Source organism: Phaseolus vulgaris, chromosome 6 (genome assembly GCF_000499845.2).
Source record: "Phaseolus vulgaris cultivar G19833 chromosome 6, P. vulgaris v2.0, whole genome shotgun sequence".
NCBI classification, from domain to species: Eukaryota; Viridiplantae; Streptophyta; class Magnoliopsida; order Fabales; family Fabaceae; genus Phaseolus; species Phaseolus vulgaris.
Genome location: NC_023754.2, coordinates 25,729,368 through 25,742,644, shown reverse-complemented (window position 1 = coordinate 25,742,644; position 13,277 = coordinate 25,729,368). Strand labels below are relative to the sequence as shown.

General features: G+C 31.3%; 2 protein-coding genes and 1 long non-coding RNA gene across 3 annotated transcripts; all 3 read left to right on the top strand.

Annotated features, from left to right (window-relative positions):
• Window positions 1-3,502: 3,502 nt before the first annotated feature.
• On the top strand, window positions 3,503-4,208 carry LOC137833556 (nuclear transcription factor Y subunit C-6-like). Its single transcript, XM_068641897.1, has one exon. It carries the CDS (start codon window positions 3,504-3,506, stop codon window positions 4,206-4,208), a length of 705 nt encoding a protein of 234 aa, XP_068497998.1. The 5' UTR covers window position 3,503.
• Window positions 4,209-5,002: 794 nt separating this feature from the next.
• On the top strand, window positions 5,003-8,283 carry LOC137832257 (uncharacterized). The gene is made up of 2 exons (XR_011084527.1): window positions 5,003-5,480; window positions 6,530-8,283. It is a non-coding gene; the product is annotated as an uncharacterized lncRNA (long non-coding RNA).
• Window positions 8,284-9,791: 1,508 nt separating this feature from the next.
• LOC137832255 (protein trichome birefringence-like 11) lies at window positions 9,792-13,267 on the top strand. Its single transcript, XM_068640315.1, has 4 exons — window positions 9,792-10,935; window positions 11,965-12,354; window positions 12,465-12,623; window positions 12,764-13,267. Exons 1-4 carry the CDS (start codon window positions 10,199-10,201, stop codon window positions 13,110-13,112), a joined length of 1,635 nt encoding a protein of 544 aa, XP_068496416.1. The 5' UTR covers window positions 9,792-10,198; the 3' UTR covers window positions 13,113-13,267.
• The last annotated feature ends 10 nt before the right edge of the window (window positions 13,268-13,277 follow it).

Here is a 13,277-nt window from a genome sequence, read left to right as displayed (position 1 = left end):
CAAATGTTTACTCTCACTCATATACTATTTGATACACGTCACATCTCACTCGTATACTATTTGATACACGTCACATATCCGACAAAAAGAAGTAATAGTTTTTTTGAAAATAATTAATTACACTTTATTATATTTTTGTTATTAGTAATAAATACTAATGACGTTTGCTAGAAAACAAGTATTATTATATCAATAAAACGGATTAGGAATGCTTTATTAGTTTCATCATCTCTTCTTTTAAATTGCTCATCTCTTCTCTTTGGTTTTCTTCTCAGGTATAGAGTTCAAATCTAAGTTATTGAACCAATTCCAGGTATGTGAATTATCTTGTTGATAAGGCTATAGAGCAGCATGATCTATGACTTCTAATTCTTTTTCCTACTTTACAAGTTTCATGCATGTTGTATACAAGCCTTTAATAGTATTATATTTGATTTTTAAAAAAATATTATTACTGAAGGTGTGATATAGCTTAATTTTTTCCCCTAAATTCATAGTGTTGACTAGTATTATGATGATATCTATACGAGGAACATTCAATCTAAAAATTACATATCTATACAAAAAATCAAGATTTTTCGTAATTTTTGATAAAAAAATCAATCGATAAATTCAACAACCCTTTATATATTATCATAGAAAATTAATAAAATTCAACTCAACCTTATAAAGCTTAGGAGAGATTTGCCTCATTATATTATTTAATTATATTTATAAATGTGAGATTTCCAACGAAGAAGTAATAATTTCATTTTTAAAAATAATTAACTACAATTTATTATATTTTGGTTGTTAGTAATAAATGCTAACCGTGACTTTTGTTAAAAAATAAGTATTATTATCTATGAGGTTTGGACACGCTTCTTAAATAATGAATATATATCGGACACTAACATTCGTATAATACTCGTAGGACATGTATGAGTACATGATTATATTATTTAATCAAATCTACAAATGTGAGATTTCCAACGAAGAAGTAATAGTTTTTTTTTTTCAAAAATAATTAACTACAATTTATTTTATTTTGTTGTTAGTAATAAATGCTAACCGTGACTTTTGTTAAATAATAAGTATTATTATCTATGAGGTTTGGAAACGTTTCTTAAATAATGTGCCTGTGTCGGACACACGTTTTGAACACCAACATTCGTACAATACTCGTAGGATACGTATCAGTAAATGATTATATTATTTAATCCAATCTATAAATGTAAGATTTCAACTAATAGTTTTTTTTTCAAAAATAATTAACTACATTTTATTATATTTTTGTTGTTAATAATCAATTATATCATTAAAACGAACTAGGTATGCTCTATTTTCCTCATCTATCCCTTTAACTGACTTTTCTTCTGCTTGTTCTCTTTGATTTTTTTCTCAGATCTGAAGTTCAAATCTAAATTATTGAACACATTTCAGGTATGTGAGTTATCTTGTTTATAAGGCTGTAAATTTGCACGATCTATGACTTCTAAATATTTTTTTGTTTTACAAGTTTTGTGCATGTTGTATACAAGCCTTTAATAGCATTATATTTTATTTTCTTAAATTATTATTATTGAAGATGTGATAAAGCTTTTTTTTCCTTAAATTCTTAGTGTTGACTGGTACTCTGATGATGACAATACAAGGACCATTCAAATTTAAAATTATACATCTAAATCAATGCCCCAGATTTATCGTAATTTATGATGAAAAATACTCTTCACAGTTTTTGATGGATGATATTCTTTACAATTTGTGATCAACAAAAATCTTCAAAATTTGATAGAGATATGATCCTTTACTCTTTTTTTTTGTGTAAGAAACACGTTATAAGAGAAAAATAAATTTAAATACGTTAATTTATATAATATTTTTTGATGAAATTTTTAAAAGTTATGAATGTCATGTTTATGTGCCTAGTGATGGAAAAAACAAATCTTAAAACATTTCATAACGCTTAAACTTGTGAAGGATATTATTTGTGATGGAATTCTTTACCATTAAAATTGATTTTAGTAAGTAAAAACAAAAAGATGCTTAAAAGACAATTTTATTAATTAATAAATTAATTTCTATACAAATTTCAATTAACTTTTTGACATTTTTTTTTTGCATGTTTAGTAGTTGTAAAATTGGAAATGTCCTTTTTTATCACCGAATAACATGGCATATGTACATATCACTGTAAAGAAAATCATCAAATAAAAACCAATTTTTAGAAACCAAAATAATTAGTTGCAATAGTAACTAAATTAGAGACCATTTTAGAAACTAAAACAAAAATTGGTTTCTAAATTAGTTTATATTATTTTCTATTATTGTTAAATAGTTTTTAAATTGGTCTCTAATTTAGTTACTATTGCAACTAATTATTTTGGTCTCTAAAAATTGGTTTCTATTTCATCATTTTCTTGTAGTGTGTTGTTTATCTTTTATATTTTAATAAATGTATTTCTATAATTGATAATTGGTAAACGTGTAAAACAAATAATATGTTATAGGTTGTGATTTTTGTTGATGTTAAATTACTTATTTGGAAATATGTATTTTTTAAAATGCATTTATTTTTTTTTTTCTTACTATACCATTAAGTACATTTTTTTAAAATTTTTAAAATAATTTACATATGTATTTATTGTGTTAGATGAAAGAGAAAAAAGTTTAAGAGAGGTAACTACACAGCTGCTTTATTACATTCACAAAAAATTGTTGTATTTTATTTTATTTTTTAGAAACAATAAAAAAATACAAATTTTACAAGGTCAAATTTAAACATTAATAATATCAGTTTATAAAAATATAATTTGACTAACTTTTAGTTGAATTAATTTGACTAACTTTTAGTTGATTTGGAATTTTTAACCCACCCTTTAATATCAAGAGCTTAACATCTTGAATTGGAAACTAAATATTTATAGTCCGATACGGAGAGACAAAACAAATCTAACAATAACAATCCTTCTTATAACATAAACTCTTATATCATTTAAACAATTTATTTTAAACTTAACTTAATTTTATATAATTATTTATATAACATAAAATTTGTATTTAGTTTATAATAAAATGAATTAATTTTTTTTATAATAAAAATAAATAAGGATTCAGATTTCAATTTTTTATTTTAAACTAAATTTCAATTTTAACTACCACAATTTAGAACGACGACTCAAGTTTAATTTCATGGAATGGGTTTGTAGAATCTAGTCATGTCTAAAGTAGAAAATGAAAATAGGGTAAGAAATTGTATTATTCTAGAAATTTTAATTTTGTTACAATATGTATACAGTGTTTATTTAATTTCTATTAATTTTCCCGCTTAAAACTTGTGAAGAAGCCATCTTCATTTACCGATCTACGTATGTTATAACTCTGAATCATTTAGACTTGGACTAATGTGAATTTTTATCTTTAGAACTTTTTATCTGAGACACATAACTGGTTTTTTGTTGCATATACTATGTTCAATTTTGATGAATGGTGAAAGAATATTTTGAAGGCCGTAACAGAAGAAGATGGATCAAAAGAAGGGTGGTGAAGCAGAAAAAGAAGGACGCGGCAAGAGCAAAATTGAATCTGACCCCATGACGGCTCCTCCTCCCAGTCCTCTGGCTCTGACTATTGGTCCTTCTGTCCCTTCATCTCAGCCACAGCCGCTGCCACGAGAATCATTGGAGCAGAAACTGGAGAAGTTCTGGGCAGAAAAACGGGAGGAAGTTAAGGAGATCTCTGATTTCAAGAATCACTGCTTGCCTTTGGCTAGGATTAAGAGGATAATGAAGGCTGATGGGGATGTGAAAATGGTGTCAGCTGAGGCTCCTGTGGTGTTTGCCAAGGCTTGTGAAATGTTCATTATGGAGCTCACAAAGAGGGCATGGGATAATGCTGAGGAGAACAAGAGGAAGATACTTAGTAAGAGTGACATTGCATCTGCAATGTCAAAGTCTGATATGTATGATTTTCTTGTTGATATTGTCCCCAGGGAAGACACAAGGCCTCATCCAGTGTTTGCAGGCATACCAGGAACAGCCATTGCTCCAACCTATCCTATACCACCTCATCAACATGCTGCAGACCCACAATCTGGTGATCCAACAATGCTCATGGGAATGCCCATTCTTGATCAAAATTATCCTGAGCTGCAAACCCTTCCTTCTCCAACTCCAATGTCGCCCAACCCCGAACAAGAAAACAACCATGCTCCTGAGTCAGATGACTGAGCAAATAAAAGTTACCGAAAAACTTTATAATTATGGATACAGTGTATGGCCAATATGGTCAGCAGACCTTTGTTTTTCATTTTCCTTTCTTAAGGTTTCTTAAACTGAGTTTATTGTTATGATATGAACTGATATAAATGTTTGAAACTGTTATGAGATAGTTCAATGTTGCTTTTATTTATTTACTGTTAATTTCGGGGTTGTGTCTATGAATATAAATGTGGAGACATGCATGCGAAACTTACCGTGAGTGTTGCAGGGAACTGAAGCAGTATATGGTACCATGTGCTGGTCTATGTTTCATTTTGTTGTGGGGATAATTGTTTGTGGGGTTGGTATATAGTAAATAATAAATTAGTAGATAAACTTTCTCTTATAATTGTTATATTTGAAGTAAGTTTGAGATTAAAAAATTATAAATGGTTTTCTTAGATAATGTTTTGTTTATACGTTCACAGACTCCTGAGATAAACTAGATTTATTATTAAATTATGTTACACATGTTAGTCTCTTTTCAACTGTTCAAATGCAATATCACCCCTTATTTATATAGAATAAAATTGATAAAAACGGACAATATTAAAACTACGAGAACAACTTAAAAAATATTTTATTAATAAAATGTGAAATTAAATTAATTAATTAAAAAATATCAAGAGAAATTCGGCTAAAAAAAATAAAACTTTGTTAATATATTTTATTATTCTAATTAAATTGAAAGGGATAAACAGAAAGTAAATGAATGTAATAGCTGATAAAAAGATTATTTTATTCATATCTTTGTACAAGACAGAAAAGCCCAAGAGGCTTCAAAGTTCAAATCCACTGTCTCGTATTCAGCTCGCGTGGACAGTTTAGCCGAGAATTGAAGAACAGTGTGAAAGTTCCTCTCATTTACATATTTTTCTTTTCTAAAACGACGTGTCGTTTGCACCGTTTTCGCTACAGCTATCCATTTCCTTTCATCGAACGAGTGTTGTGCTGTGTCTTGACTAAACTCGAAGAAACATGGGTCCGAAACCAGGATCAGACATGAAGATGAACGCGATTAGGTCAGGGATAGTGGTGCTGGGAACGCTTGCATTCGGCTACTTGAGCATACAAATTGGTTTCAAGCCTTATCTCGAGAAAGCTCAGAATCAGAACGCGCTCTACCAATCTGATCCTTCTCAGGAAGCATCGTCTTCAGATTTTCCAGAACGCCCCTCATAACCACACTCTGTTTGGATTAGGAGAAAATGAAGGAAATTCTGTTGTCCCTGTTGTGTGATGGTAACTAATTAACTAGTTATTTTATTCACATAACATCATTTATCTTGCTTGAGCCTTGTTTAGTGATGTGATATTATCATCTTGGATTGTGATGTGTTTGGAACTGGCAATGATATTTGTTCTCATTACTCCAACAATAATGTTTTTATTTTCTCTTTTTCCTATTATTTATCTGTGATAATGAGGTTAAATTGAATTTGGCTTGTAGAAGATGTTATTTGATAGGGAGTTAGGGACTATGCGTGCACTAGCTATTCGCCTGTGTGTTCTATTTCAGATTCCTAGAGAATATTTGTCTATTCATTCTTCATGAACATAAAGTATAGACCAAACATCATTGAGGGTAATCAAACCCCAAAAACACAAACTGAGTATGCTGCAGGTTACAGTTAATTTCAGGCTGCATTGTTTGCTCCAGTATTTTATGTTTTGTCCTCAGGAAATTCAGCACATGTTAATCCAAGAAAAGTGCTGCACAAGTTAAGATATCAAAGGAAGAATGACAATATATGATAAGTGCTGTAAGATTAATGTGGGATCTACGTTTTTAGTTGTTTGATAGATGATAGAATTGTGCATTGGCGATCCTCTGTGTGGATTGTGGGTGGCATACTTTGAACGCACAGAAGCCAAATAAAGAGTTAATGGAAGAAACTGATAAATGGTATCAACCATCTATAACTGCATCTCCATCAGTATAAGATCAGTATCTCTTTCTCTACATAAATGAATATACTTTTCCTTCCCTTCATCCTTTGGTTAAATTTGATGACACCTTGTAGTTTAAGCTTAGAAAGAGCGAGAGACAATTGGGCTATTTTTATTTTATTTATTCTTAAACATAATAGGACTTTACCTCTGAGCATGATAGTAATTTAAAACACTGCATATTCTTATGATAATTTTTGTGTCAATTTGAGAATCCTTGAAAATTTATTGCATCGGAGCCCCATTTGTGCATACCTTTGTGGTAGATTAATTACTAAACTCTAATAATGTTAATTTTGAGTAAATTAGTAATCAACATTAGTGTGAATTATGATGCACAGTTACAAGCGTGGAAATGGTTAAAGGAAAGGAAGTTTGGTTTTTGCTATTCAATATCAGATTGGATATTGAATCCAGTGTGTGCCTAGGAATCTAGCCTATTTGAGTAAATGAGGATGGAGGGGATATCAGAGAAGCCTACAATCAAGGAGTGCTTGATATTGTTGCATTGCAGTATTTTTAATGTTAAGAACAGGAAAAGTAGTAATCTATTATTGTTATAGCAGTTCGGCTTTTTGCCTGGAATGTTTACTAATTTGGATGGTTTTGTTGGGTTAATTCACAATTCCCTTTCACAATGATGAGTGATGACCCAACATATCTATGGTTTTGTACTGGTTGGATGATTGATTTCAACATCTTGTGCTTCAACAATAGTGTGAATTTTTCCTCCATGATTTCTAGAAATTGATTTGAAATATTTTCAATGCAAATTAGTTTCTAATAATATTTGGAAATAACTAAGGCATTATTTAGGCCTTTTTTTCAAACTGCATATTTTTGTGTCCTTTAGTCAATCCATTTTGAGACTATTGACATATAATTGGAGTTAGTACACAATTTAGCACTGAAAATGGCATATTGTTTATCTTTGATCCTTGAATATATATGTTAGCTCCTTAGTTAACGTTTGCATTAGTGAAGCAAAGTTACTGGCATGAAAAATTAGATTGCCCATCTACTGTTTAAATCACTTAAATTCCTAAACGGATTGATTCACAAAATTGGACCAATTTGTGAAATCCTCCACCCTGATTTCACGACCCTAACTTATCCATTTCTGACACATAATAGAACATATCTGCCAACCTTTTTCTATCAAACCCTTGGAATTAATGATATGATGAAGCAAAAACATTTATGGGAATGATAGTGGTGTTATGAACTTGTTGACTATGGAAAATGTTATGGATATGGAGTGTTAGAAGTGGCTTTGGACTAGCGTTTAAAGCTTTGTGGACAAACTTGCATAAAACAAATGTAGACTACAAAATTTTATATATTCAACATTTAAATGGATATATAAACTTTGGAATGTGGAAGTTTCACATGATGGATGCATTAACCTAACTGAATTTGAAGATAACATCTATCTTAAGGCAAAGAGGAAAAAAAGCCTTCCTTGTGAAGGATAATGAGAGGAATGAGATCATGAAACTCTTTCTGCAGTGAAAAAATGTACAATTGATGATGTACTTGTGACGTCCCGGACTTGGAGGGTCCGCCATGGCTGACCAAGTACATGACACCTTATGGTGGTGTTAAGAAATCTAAGGTCTTAGCGTTAGGTAATGACACATCACCCTTTAGGCCATATGTTTATTGGTCATGGATTGTTCATTAGGTGATGAGTATAGGTCATTTCTGTCGGGCTTAGTGAGATTAGCGAGAATGATGATTCTGTTATTGAAATTTTTGGAACTTGAGTAACAACCAAATCCTTGAATTCTGGAATTTGTTTTTCTGGTATCCTTCATCTCCTATCTCCCGAATCAGTTTTCCAGTGCTTAAAGTTATCCAACAAACACTAAGAAGGAAAAATCCCTATAAATATAACATGTCTCAGATGGAAAGAGACACTTGAATTTGAATTTACTTATTTAAAGTTACTACTTTTAATCAAAACAGTACAAACAACTTGAATTTCTATAGGAACCACTTGGACTTCTTGTATATGAATAGGAGGACAAATCGTCTCGGTCTGTTACAATGTTTGTATACACTTTTTTATGAACGAAGGAACGTTATCAGATCAGATATTGTTGAAGTCATTTCACTTATTATGGATTTGAAAAATATGGAAGAGACATTGTCTATGAGCAACAATACTGGTGCTGCTTTGATCACCGACTCTCGTATAAGCATTTTCACGAAAACTTCTCTATGAGTGTGAGCGTGATAATGATGATGATCGTGATTACCCAATTAACAAACTTGTTTGCTACAGGGAGATCTGGGGGGTTTGCTCAAGTAGTTCAAACATAGGCAAATCCACATCAATTCTTAAACATTATAGGGAGAAATGCAGATACTGCAAGAAAGAAGCTCACTGGAAAACAGAGTGCTGAAGATGTAAAGAAAAGAATGAAGAAAGTATGAGCAAGGCGTAATTATAACTGAAAGTGTTGAAAATTATCTCTTCGAATCAACTAGTTTGGTTGGTGATGCACAGATCATTACTTCTTCTTACAGTTATCACATGTGTCCAAACTGTCATTACTTGTATATCGGTCTATTTATAGCTCGTCATGTTATATATATATATATATATATATATATATATATATATATATAATAGAGAAGTTGTTTAATCATTATTAAGGTAGAAATATATTATTTAATTATTTATTTTATTAAATAAAAAGTTACTTTTTATTTATTAGAAGGTTAAATTGTCTAATTAAAGATGATGTATAATATATATATATATATATATATATATATATATATATTAGTTTTGTAAATAATTTTTAGAAAACAAAATCAACCAAATAATAAATTAGTTCAGATAATTTAATAGGTTAATTTTAAGTTAAAAATTATTTAATTGATTACAATAAAACATTCTTAAATTAATCTTATTATAGATTTTACTATTTATTACAGGAAAAAATTTTAAAAAATATGAATAGTTTATAAATAATCGAAGTAAAAAGTTAAGCAGTTTAAACAAACAATTAAAGGAAATCAATCAGACAAAAAATTGCAATAACTTTACGTAGAGAATTTGTACTAAACTGTCCTTATACTCTTATTTATTTTATTTTTTTCATAATTGTTGTCCGTTCAAACAGAAAATGGTTACGTTCTCATAAAAACTTTACTAAATTAGCCTTACAGTCTTATTTATTCATTTGTAATTGTTGTCCCTTTTTACAGAAAATTATTGTCTTTAGAGTACATACTTTTTATAATACATTATAACCTAAGGTTGTTCTCCCAATTAGTTTATAGCTTGTAAAACATTTCTCCGTCTTTTTAATTGATTCATGGTTAACAATGAAAGAATTAAGATTATTAAAATTATAATTATTTTACTTAAACTACACAAAATGCATTGGAGGAAGTACTAAGTAACTCATCTTATCATTAAGTATAAATTATTCATTGCATATGTTTAATTGATTTAAAGTAATTAATAAGCCGTATTTTATATCATATATTTATTAAAACTGAATAATCGACTGATTAAAATCGTTACAAAATAAAATTATTAATATTTTGTATTAACAACATTAATTTGCATCCGTAACATAAGCCGGCGTGGCGGTGTTCGGATCATAGATAAAATGAAGCCACTGACTTGCCCACTCTCCCCACGTCCGCGCAAGAAACCACGTTCCAATCCAGAGTCAAATTTCCCCAACTCTCTTCAAATAACGCGGTGCACGTCTCTCTAACCGTTGCTCATTTCCTCCATCTTCTTCCCAATTCAATAATAAAACTCATTTTTCAATTTAAATAACATCAAACAAATCATCCTCAAAAGAAATAATGGAAACGCACAATCCTTAGAATAATAGTCAGCAAAATTTTATTACTATTATTATAACAAATAATCTTCAAAACTACCCATAAATAAATGATAAACTTTTTAGTCAAACTGTGATCGGAGAGTTTTTAATCAACCACAGCCAAATGAAACAGCGAGAATAAATATGAAGCCATGAATGAATGCAGTAGCTATCTTGCTTTTTGATCAACCAAATATATATTCTTTTTCTCTTTTGGCTTTGCATTCATTCGCCATATTTCTGAAACGGACCTATCAAGCAAGTTTTAGAGAAGGGGCCAATGAACATTCTTTGCATGCCATCCTTCTGAGTTTACGAAGTTGTCATGTTTCTCTGTCTTTTCTCATCACTCTTCACAAGTTCAACCGTTATTACAGGAACACCAGCCATCCAAATTCTAGAATTTCGGAATTTGGATTTCCTCTGTCTATACTCAATTTGAGGTCTTCTAAGAGGACCCCACAGCAATACGTGGAAGCCATGCCGGTGTTGGAAACTTTAAGGAGGGTGAAACGTTTAAGGTTGTTTGAACCGTCGGTTAGCGTTGCTGGGTTTTCTCTAGTATCTGCCTTTGTTATATGCAGCTTCTTCTTCTTGGATTATAAGGAACTCGGTGGAAGGTTCGGGTTCTCGGGTCAATCTGAGAGGGTTACTTGGTCGCACCAGAAAAGAGGTTCAGTAGAGGAACGTGTGCATAGAGTTGAGTTTCTTGGAGAAAAGGGTGGTGGGTGTGATTTGTTTGAGGGTAAATGGGTTTGGGATGAAAGTTACCCTTTGTATGAGTCAAAAGATTGTAGCTTCGTTGATCCGGGATTTCGGTGTTCGGAGAACGGAAGACCTGATTTGTTTTACACAAAGTGGAGGTGGCAACCCAAAGCCTGCAACTTGCCCAGGTACACACACTTATGTTCTTCTTTTTTCTCCTTATATTTCCCATTTTCGCCTTAAAAAACCATTAAAAAAAACACCAATAATGAACTACAACAGATCCTCGGTCATTCATCGTTTTGAGCACCCTTTTGCTGCTGATAAATGTTAGCTCCATGTGTCAGTCAACGCACAGTTTTCAGTATTAGAAAAACTTTTTTTCAAAAATAAAAATAGGCAGTGATACTTTACAATCTCATAAATATTCTAATAAATTAATATTGTGAAGTGGATGTTTTTTTATTATTAGGGTGTAAATCAACTTTATCCAATAAAAATAGACTGCATAGTGTGTGACTATTCCAATTTTGGCCAGGTGAGTGTTACCTAGTGGTGCACGACTAATCCAGAGTCACTCTATTCTGACTCAGTATTACGCTATCCCTATCCTCATCTTTTCAGAGTGACCAACAAGCAAGAATTTTTCGTTGTATTATACACTTGCATAGATTGACTTGGTGGTAAAAAAAAACAAATTCACATTTTATATTGTCTTGACTTGAATAATTTTTATTCGTTAACTTTTTTATAGACTGATAGAATCCATCTAAGAAAAAGTAAAAGTAGACTTTTTAAATTATATTTTTAAAAGGTTTTGAAAGATAAACTTTAGTAAAAAAATTAAAAGAAAAAATTTATTATAAAAAAGTTAATGAGATTAGTTTTGACTTATTCTGCATTCATAAAAGAATTTATTGAATGCTATGAAATAATTGATGAACTATAAACCATCGGTGGATATAAATTTAATTTAATAGTACTCTTTTATATTTTTATAATAGATGAATTGGATAGATTTCCTTATATATGAAAAGATGCACATGTAGATTGTTTTGTTACTGCCAGTATTAAGTAATTAAAATTATTTTGGACAACTAAATATTATAAACAACAACCCTTCGATTCTTCCTATATGAGTTGCATTAGTGGCCTTTCTCTGATTGATTTGATTTGATGGAACCTTAGAACATTGGACTTCTCATTCATAAACACAGATTGAATGCAACAATGATGTTAGAAAAACTGCGAAACAAGCGCTTGGTGTTTGCTGGGGACTCAATTGGGAGAAACCAATGGGAATCACTATTATGCATGCTCTCTGCTGCAGTACCTAACAAGGATTCAATATATGAAGTGAATGGTAGCCCAATTACAAAGCACAAGGGGTTCTTGGCGTTCAGATTCAAGGATTATAACTGTACAGTGGAATACTACAGAACTCCATTTCTTGTACTGCAAAGCCGACCTCCTCCAAGAACTGCTGGAAAGATTAGGACAGTACTGAAGTTGGATCAGATGGATGGGTACTCTTTGAAATGGAGAGATGCAGATGTCTTGGTTCTTAACACAGGGCACTGGTGGAGTTATGAGAAAACCATAAAAGGGTAACTCATTCCAACCTCACTTTTATCATTTCAATATGACAACCTATGACATTTAATCTGTAATTTTCACCTGAAGAAATTACTGGTTTGTTTTTTCTGTATTTGTCCAGGGGCTGTTATTTCCAAGAAGGTATGGAAGTGAAGTTGGAAATGAAGGTAGAAGAAGCATATAAGAGGTCCATTGAAACAGTATTGAACTGGATACAAAATTCTGTAAATGCTAGAAAGACTCAAATTTTCATTCGTACTTATGCCCCTGTGCATTTCAGGTATGTTGTAATAGTATCTCTTCTAATATATCAAGATTTGCACATCTTCTAAGCCTCTTTCGTTGGTTTAAAGTTGAGTTTTTTTCTCTGAATATGCTTAAGTTCTTAGAAACTAAATTTCTCTAATATGTATCATGCAGAGGTGATTGGAGAAAAGGTGGAAGTTGTCATTTGGAAACACTGCCAGGGCTTGGGTCCTCATTGGTGCCTAATGATAACTGGTCACAATTCAAAATAGCCAATTCTGTGCTATTAGCACATACAAACACCAGTGAAGTTTTGAAGTTCAAGATATTGAATGTAACTCAGATGACAGCTCTGAGAAAAGATGGGCATTCATCCATATATTATCTGGGCCCTAATGCAGGCCCCACACCTCTCCATCGCCAAGATTGCAGCCACTGGTGTCTCCCTGGAGTACCAGATACTTGGAATGAGCTACTTTACGCATTGTTCCTTAAACATGAAACTTCTCATAGACAAAACTAGAAATACTCCACCTCAACCATATGTTACATAGACCATTTTATCTGTTGTGCATAGATTCATGGAATGTTTTGCATTCCAAAGGAAAATGAATATACCAATTATTTCCTGCAAGTATCACAAAGAACAATATTATATGATTTTATCCTTTTGTTTCAGCAGTGACCA